This window comes from Otolemur garnettii, unplaced genomic scaffold (assembly GCF_000181295.1).
Source record: "Otolemur garnettii isolate 467f Iridium unplaced genomic scaffold, OtoGar3 scaffold00008, whole genome shotgun sequence".
Classification (NCBI taxonomy): domain Eukaryota; kingdom Metazoa; phylum Chordata; class Mammalia; order Primates; family Galagidae; genus Otolemur; species Otolemur garnettii.
Window position 1 is genome coordinate 8,647,179 of NW_003852403.1, and position 9,082 is coordinate 8,656,260.

A 9,082-nucleotide genomic window follows, 5' to 3' on the forward strand; every position below is an offset into this window, starting at 1 on the left:
AAAAAGAGTACTTGATGTGAAGATTTGGGTGTGCAAGGAGAGACCTGATCCTGAAAGCTCTTGGATTTATGGATTGGACTAAGAAGTAGAGGGCTGGTGGAAGATTTTAATCAGGAGAGGTAACATGGTCAGATTTACATTTTAGAAAAGATCCCCTATTCTACCAGTTGTATAGAGTGAATTTGAAGCATCTGGGACCTCGAAGACTGTAAGACCAATTAGGGCGATAGTCCAGGGAAGAGAGAATGGCCTTAGGCAATGCAGGTCAGGGTGAAGGAGAGGGGATCTGGAGATCACTACGTATTACAACTGGTGGAACTTGATTTTATGTTACTCTGTGTCTGACAGTTCAGACAGTTTATCTCAGTGTGGTACTGTCCACCTGACCTTTTGGGGATAGGTGTTTCACCGCTGTCCAGCAAAGATAGCAATAAAACAAAAGTAAGGCCATTGGCACCTGGATGTACTCTCCACCAGAAACAAAAGAGGAAACTTGGAGACGAGCAGAACAGGGACGCATTTTTAGTTCTTTGTGCAAAGTAGATGACATTTCCCATGTTAACCAAAACATGTTAAATACACAGAGGACAAAGAAGGCCTCATGCGGCTCTGGGTTTACATGTGTAATCTCAGGAGTCAGACTCTCTCTTGCAGCCTACGGGAGTCCTGGCACAGGTCTCTGACCAACAAGAATCCTATGCCTCCCCTTTGATGATTCACTGTGTCCACTGAGGTGAACTACTCTAATGGGCAGTAAGATCTCAAGGGATGGGGACTCAAATTATAGTGGAAGCTTAACAATGATTTTGTTTAGGTGGGTCAGGTTTTCATGGTAAGATCATAATCTATCCCTCCCTAAAGGGATAGGAAAGGATATATACTCTGAATGATTTGAATCATTTTAACCACTGGTAGCTTCATGTTTGGCCCAAACCCTTGGGCTTGGTCATGAAGGCTATGACCATCTCATGTGGGCTCTTTTATCATCAAGAGCATATAATCCCAACTCCCAACTCTCTCTTTCCAAAGGTTCAACTTCCATTTCAGAGTATGGAGGACATCCACTAAGATTAACATCTTTCAGATGTCTGCCTGGTCGTAGAGTTTAATTTGGAGAGCATATTTCTAAACCTAGGGATCTCTGATAATGCCGATGTCATAAAAATAATCAGATTTCAGAGCTGAATATGTACTGTTTCAGCAACCATGATTAAATGTTCTACACACAGCAAGAGTTCCCTTAAGCACTATTAATATAACTGTGACGATCATTTAGAGTTTAATAATCACTATATTTAGGTCATTTCCCCAAAGCTCTGTGAGTCTCAGAGATTCCAATAGGTTTAATATCTTGAGAGGACTCCACGTGGTTGTTAGAGGGACACTGCTGTGTTCAGGTCCCAACTTGGCATTTAATTGTCCCCTGAGAAAATGCACAATGCTTACCCCCTAGGATCTCTCCCTTGGCCACTGGCTACCTGTACTATGTCTATTTCTTACTCTCCTGTAGTACAGCACATGTTAGAGGCTTACAAGGCACAGGCAGGAGAGGGTTCTGCTCCATTTTGGGGTTCCACTGGGAAGCGTGTTGGGCCCTGGGGGTCTTCCTGAGACAGTGCACAGTTCCTTGGCTGTTGGGCTCCTCCATCTGCAGGGCTCTCTGCATGGATACCTTGTGTCTCTTTTCCTTATTTCGACTCTGCCAGTCTCTGGTTGAAAGGGTTGTCCTTCCAAGGAGAGAAGACTCTGGAAGACCAGAGATTAGGCCTGTGGGCTCTCACTACTCCAGAGAGGAGAAAAGCCATGTTTCCTTTCAGCTCAAAGGAGAAGTTCAGATGTTAGATTTTAAATATTCCTTTGTTCAGTTAGGGGATCTCCTTTCACAGCTCCAGAAACTACTTAAAGGCGAGGTAGGGGGAGCACTGTAGTCCCCAACCCCTGGGTGGCAGACCAGTTTCCCTCCATGACCTGTTAGGAACTGAGCTGCCCAGCAGGGGCTGCCTCCCCTCCCCGCCCCCAGCAGTCCAGGGAAAAATTGTCTTTCATGAAACCAGTCCCTGGTGCCAAAACTGTGGCCTCTGAGGAACTGGGCCACGTAGCTGGAGGCAAGCAGCCAGCAAGTGAGCAAAGCTTCCTTAGTATTTACAGCTGTTCCCATCTCTCAAGGCATCACCCAAGCTCGACCCCCTGTCAGATCGTCCCTCACCCCCACCCTGGCCTGTGGAAAAATTATCTTCCAGGAAACTGGTCCCTGCCACCAAAGAGGCTGGGGACCACTAGGGTAGAGTGACTCATGGTGGTAACTGGAAAAAGAGTTGAAGGCCAGGATTTAAATGATCTGGGCTTGCCCTTGTGCCTGCCAGCTTTGAACTTCTAGGTTGGTGGAACTAATTACACCATCAAACACAAAAGGAAGTGGCATAGGAGGCTACCCTCTTCTCTCAGAAGGAGATATCCCCAGACAGCCTTAACACAGTGCCCAGCATGAAATATTGACAATTGTTATAATCTAGCAAGTTGAAAATGGACCAAGAAGGACAGAACAGACATATTTGCTGGGGTTCTTTTAGCCTAAAATTTTAAACCAGAAAGAATTTACTCTACATGTCTCAAAAGATTGAGTCTAACTCACAAAATTTAGACTATCTGTTTATCCTTTTCCTGAACTGTGAGAATCAATTCTGGGAAAGGGTAAGACCTCTGTGCAAGTTATATATAAGAAGAAAGATTATTGTGAGAATTAGATGAGTTAGTGTTTATAAAGTACTTGGAGGGTAGTGCATATGGTGAACACGGGAAAAGAACTGTGAACATGTCAGTGTTACTATTACTGTGATCTTCACCTCTCAAAACTTATTTATTTAGAGACAGAGTCTCACTCTGTCACCCTGGGTAGACTGCCATGGTGTCATAGCTCACAGCAACCTCAAACTCTTGGGCTCAAGAGATACGCTTGCCTCAGTTTCCACAGTATTTTCCCCAGTTTCTTGCCACCATTCCTGTTTTTTTTTTCTATTTTTAGTAGAGATGGGATCTTGCTCTTGCTGAGGCTGGTTTTGAACTCCTGACCTGAAGCAATCCACTTGCCTAGCCTTCCCAGAGTGATAGGATTATAGGCATGAGACGCTGTGCTTGGCCTACTGTTAGAATTAAAATCATTGGTTCCCCATAAGAAAGAGATGAGAGAAGGTGGTTGTAACAGTAATGAATGGACCAAGAAGGATGGGCTGAGCAAGCCTGTAGGCCGTAGCAAGCCGCTCCTGGGAAAATGAAACCAATGGAGGGCCGGGCATAGTGCTCATACCTGTAATCCCAGCACTCTGGGAGGCTGAGGCGGGTGGATTGCCGAGCTCACAGGTTGGAGACCAGCCTGAGCTGGCTGAGCCAGAGTGAGACCTTGTCTCTAAAATAGCCAGGCATTGTGGTGGGTGCCTGTAGTCCCAGCTACTTGGGAGGTTGAGGAAAGAGGATTACTTGAGCCCAAGAGTTTGAGGTTGCTGTGAGCTATGAGGCCACAGCAGTCTAGGAAGAGTGACAAAGTGAGATGCTGTCACACACAAAAAAAATGAGAGCAATGGAAAATAGAGTTCTTTTGCACAAAATACATCAAGGAACACAATCTCAAACTTTACAAGACACATCTTCACTCAGTAGGATTAATTGCCAATGAATGGCTGGAGGTGAGAGCCAGGAGGAGAATCCACTTTGCATTGCAGTGGGAACACTTTAAGGAAGAGGTAGGGATTGAACTAGACTTTGAGGAATGGGAAATATTTGGATAGATGAGAAGTTCTTTCTGGCTGAGTAATAGCATACACAGAACTGTTATAAATAGTCTTGATTGTGATGACAGTTTCAAGAGTTTTTGTGAATGAGTAGTGGTAGGAGAACCTGGGCTTCACAGGATTTTGTACATAGAAGGGGAGAGTTTGCTATCATGTTTTAGTCAAGAGAAGCCTTTGGACAGCAAAGTGACCTGCTGACAGCAGCATTCAAAAAGCTGTACCCCGCTGGGAGGGGACAGGTGAAGTTTAGTGGGCGATGCACAGGGGAAGGGACCAGTGTACTCAGTACATATTCATCATAGTGGCCCCACCCTGCCCAGGGGCCCACTGCTCCTGGGATTCAGATAGGCAGGGTTCCAACTCTCATGGATCTTAGAATTTAATGAGTTCCAATTGATCCACTCAAGGAACACCAGTGGCTGCTACAATCAGTAGGCATAAGGTTGTTGGGGACAGAATATCCATGTGGTCTCAGAGTCTCACTTCAAGATGGTATAATAATTACAAAGGGCAATGGGCAACTTTCAGTGTAGAGATTTACCATTCCCACCTTAAGTGAGTAGACCCTATCATTGAGTTAAGGTATTCTGATGTGATGCCACTGTGGCAGGGATTCTTAACTGAGGATTTAAATAGCTTCTGATCCACAAAGGAGCAGACAGGTAAGATGAGTAATTCTAGAGATCTAATGGACAAGATAAGGACCACAGTCAAAGAAATTGTATGGTACTTGGGACTGTTGTCCAAGAAGTGGATTTAAGCTGCTCTTGTCACAAAAATAATTGTGTGGGATGATAAATATGTTAATTTGCATTACTAGCGTAATCATTTTACTATTTGTGTATACCCCATAACATCACATTGTAAAGTTCAAATGCACACAATAAAATTTATTTAAAAAATAAAAAGAACCAGGATCTAATCATGAGGAGACAATCAGAAAAGTGCAGAATATGGGGCCATTCTATGAAACAGCCTGGATTTTTACAAACAAACAAAAATGAGCAGGGGAGAGGTATTACTTAAGAATCAAAAGATACTGAGGCAGGTATGGGCAAACTATAGCCCCCGGGCTAATCCAGGCTGCTGCCTGTTTTTGTAAATAAAGTTTTACTGGCACTCAGCCACTCTTATTCCTTCACATGTTGTCTTGGTCTGCTTTCATGCCACAGTGGCAGAACTGGATATTTGTGATAGTGACTATCTGGCCTGCAAAGCCTGAAATATTCATTCTCTGTCCTCATACAGAAAAGGTTTCCTGACCCCTGGATTAAAGCCTCATAATAGCCAAATGCAAGATGTGAAACTTGGGATCAGAGGATAAGTGAAAGCATCAATGAATATAACCAGAAACATTTAAATAAGAACTGCATATTAGATCATGTTAATGAATTCATGGTCATTGTCTTCAGTGTGACAGTGATAGTGGGATTATGTCACACAATGTCCTTCTTAGGAGTTGAGATCTGAAGGACATACAGAGGCTGTCATAATGTCTGTGACTTATTTAAAAATGGTTCAACCAAAAAACAAACAAAGAAACATACACAGACAAAAAAGGAAAGAAGAAAAGGACGAAACAAGAGAAAAATCACATATAGAGATAAAACAGATAGAAGAAAACGCTTAGAACTGATCAATCTAGGTGAAGGGCATACAAGGATTCTTTACACTGTTCTTTCCACTTTTCTGTAGATTTGAAGAATTTTCCAAATAAAAGTTAATTCTTTTTAAGTTTGAAGGACATTAGAGGGGGTTCATTCAGGGACCACGTTCAGTAGACCGGGTGTAATTTTTCTGTGGGCTCCGTTGTGACCTTCCTGTTGGATTGACATGGAGCCACCCTCCCGAAATTCCCTCACGGTGATGGAGACATGGGTGGGAGTTAGAGTAACCTGCCTCTTCCCAGAAGGGGGAGCTGTTATGCCGTAAGGCAGCCCCAACAACGGGCTCTTGCCTTTGTAACTTGGGGATTTTGCTTGTTGTCTCTTTTGCACAGCAATTCCATCAAGCTGGTGAATCTGCTTTCCATTTTTATCAGCACGTGGCTCACTGCAGCTGGGTTCATCCATTTGGTAAGTGTCCTCGAAGACCCTTCAGCCTGGCGTGCCTGCAGCAAGCCCCTCTCTGAGTCATTTTATTTCTCTCCCTGGAGAGAGGCTTCACTTCATTTGTAGACAGGAAACAGGGAAATGACCACACAATTGTCTGCATTTCCAACCCTCTTACTCCAAACTAGTTCCAAATGGTGAGTAAATTTGCACTATTAACCTGCATTTTTCAGCACATCCCTGTTGCAATGGGACTTTAGACTTTCCATTCTGTTTGCAATAAACCCAGTGTGCCACAAGATGGCAGTGCTTTCCCAGGAAACGCCTGGAGATGGTTTAGTCCAGGGACAAGGTTGAAATTTGACCCACATCTCTTAATAAAGGACAAATTCAGATCTTCCAAATTTCCCTCACTTCCCCTTTGCAAAAAGCCACCTTTGATTCTTTAGCCTTATTACTTGTCAAGTTATTTTGTACGTCAAAAATGTTACTTTTTTTTGTATTAATGACTCTTGGAAAGCATTGTCTTATTAAGTCAAAGCCCTTCTCATCTCCCCAAGGCAGATTTTCCCCACCACTTTTAGAGCGCACAGCTTGTGCTGGAAGTGTTTACTGCAGACACAGACTGTTACAACTGGAAGGAACCTTTTCTGACTATGAGACTTTGAATAAAGATGACTTTTCCTTGCTGAGCCTCTATTTGCATAAGGGGCAAAAGGATACATTTAACTACCTAGAGCTTGAGATTTTTATATAATTATCAGCCAAAGGAAGAAAGGTCTGGGATGGCAGCCGAGAGCTTGCAGTCAATCACTATATCTGGGGTTCCCAACCCATCCCTTAGGACCAGTGGGATTCTTGGCTGAAATTACCCTCATCACCCTAGTTCTTGTAAGCAAGTGCCGTAATCATATGTGTGGAGGAGAGAGCTGTCTTCATTAAGCCAGTGACCCTACCTTACTCTTTTTGTGAAGTCCTCTGGGTCACCAGGAAACCCCTATGAAAATAGTATGTTGAGGACACACTGAATTCTGAACGAGGCCAAGTCCTGGAAATTTCCATAGAGACACAGCTGGAGGCCCGGGGGCTGCTGGCCATGGGCCACACAGGTATATCACAGGCATCAGCTATAGGTGCGGTGCAGCCAGGAACTGGGTAGAACTGGCCTTGCAATGCCCTGCCTCCTGAGAGCACCCAAGTACCTCTCTTGCCCACTTTGCAGTCTTGCTGGTAGATCAGACATGATGGGGACCCTGGGAAGTGTTAGGTGAAGTCTAATGCAAGGCTGGGCAAGCTGCGGGCCTGGGCCGAAGTTCTCTAAATCTGGCTGCGCCTATTTGCTGAAGCTTTGCTTCTGCAAGGTGGATGAATAGTTGAAATTACGGCCCACGAAGCTGAAAATATTTACTCTCTGACCCTTTACAGAAAAAGTTAGCTGGCCTTTGGTCTAAAGCAGTGGTTCTCAACCTTCCTAATGCTGTGACCCTTTAATATAGTTCCTTATGTTGTGGTGACCCCCCTACAGTAGCAGTAAAAATAATTTTATGGTTTGGGGTCACCACAACATGAGGAACTGTATTAAAGGGTTGTGGCATTAGGAAGGTTGAGAACCACTGGACTCTAAAGGATTGTGCAAATGCCAACAAACTGTTCTCATGAGCTCGTGTATTGTGCTTTTGGGGAAGGCCCTGTGGTCTCGAGGGTAGGACCGCTGTTTGGCATTGTATGAAGGAAGAGAGCAGGTCAGACTCCCGGAGATGCTGTCTGGGGTAGGACAGAAGATGTGGAGGAGCAGGGCCCACCAGGCATCTCCTTGGTCAAAAATCCCACCTTCAGTTCTCTACTTTTGAGGGAAAAAAAATGGCCTAGAGATAGTGCCCTCCTTCCTTCGCCTCCGGCCCAATCGATCAGGAGGGCATTTCCTCCTGCTGCTGCCTCTGAACTTTCTCACTTACCTGCTCAGGCATCTGAGCCCTTATTCACAGAACTTAGCCCAAATGTCTTGTGTGGAAAACAGCATGCCCCTGCAAACAGCTTGGGGTGGGGGTGAGGGTGGGCTGTGCTGCTGCCTACTTTATTATATATAGACACACACACACAAATACGTGATGGTTTTCTCTTTTCTCCCTTTCCCCCTCCCTTGCTTTAGGTGGAGAATTCAGGGGACCCATGGGAAAATTTCCAAAACAACCAGGCTCTCACATACTGGGAATGTGTCTATTTACTCATGGTCACAATGTCCACGGTCGGTTATGGGGACGTTTATGCAAAAACCACACTCGGTCGTCTCTTCATGGTCTTCTTCATCCTCGGGGGACTGGTAAAAACTCTTTATTATAATGTTGATTTTTATTATCATTAATATTTTTCTATGATACGTTTCCTTAAAGCTTTATATTTTTATGCCGTGTTTCTGCACTAGAAGCAAATGATTGCCTTAATGTTATAATCAGGCTAAGTAAATCCAATCCCCCGGCGACTTTTTTGCACATTTCTTTGGCATACTGAACTTACCCCATAGACCCAAGGGCCTGGCCCTTGTTGGGGGCAGCTGTGTAGCCAGGGACAAACCTAAATGTCTTAAGAAAATGCTGTTGTTACTAAGTGAGAGTGTCTGCCCCTTAGTAATGTAATTCAACATCTGATATGCTGTAAGGACAGTTGCTGTCACCTGACCCTGGTAGATGCTGTCAAGACTTTGTAGACAGTTTGCGGTTTCAAGAGCACCCCCTTCCCCTGTTTGTTCCTCCCCAAACTTCCAACAAACATTGTGGCTGGGGCCTGCCCTACAGAGAAGGGTCCCCTCGTCAGAGGATGGTGAACACCTTGGTCTTGTCCAGGTGGACATCAGCCTGTGACCAGAGTGCAGTTTTTGTAAGCAGCCCACTCCATTCTGCAGCAACAAATGGAATATTTCTCCTCCTTTTTTGGAAAGAAGTTTCACTATTTGTTTTTCTGGTCCATGCAGCCCTTGATGTGGCCCTAGACCATCCATTATGACGTCCCTCTGGGGGGATTTCTGGCCACACATTGGCAGTGGCTGCATTTTGCCTTTCAAAGTAGCTCATTTTAAGTTTAGATTTCTGATGTGTATGAAGCAAATGTGTACACGGCACACACATTTATATTTCGTGATGCATACGTGTCTCTCTGTATGCATAGGACATAAACATTTAGAAATGTATATAAATGTGCATGTGTGTGTGTACATTAACACGGGCGTTTCCGCAGTATGGCTGAGGGCCC

General features: G+C 44.5%; 1 protein-coding gene across 7 annotated transcripts in view; it reads left to right on the top strand.

The window, feature by feature from the left end:
- Nucleotides 1–9,082, top strand: part of KCNMA1 (potassium calcium-activated channel subfamily M alpha 1) — a 762,000-nt gene that overhangs the window by 519,674 nt on the left and 233,244 nt on the right. For all 7 annotated transcript variants that reach the window (XM_023509577.1, XM_023509576.1, XM_012801412.2 and 4 more), the window contains exons 7-8: nt 5,785–5,860; nt 7,986–8,156. In XM_023509577.1, the coding sequence (XP_023365345.1) occupies nt 5,785–5,860; nt 7,986–8,156 (247 nt within the window). The remainder of the gene's footprint in view (nt 1–5,784; nt 5,861–7,985; nt 8,157–9,082) is intronic.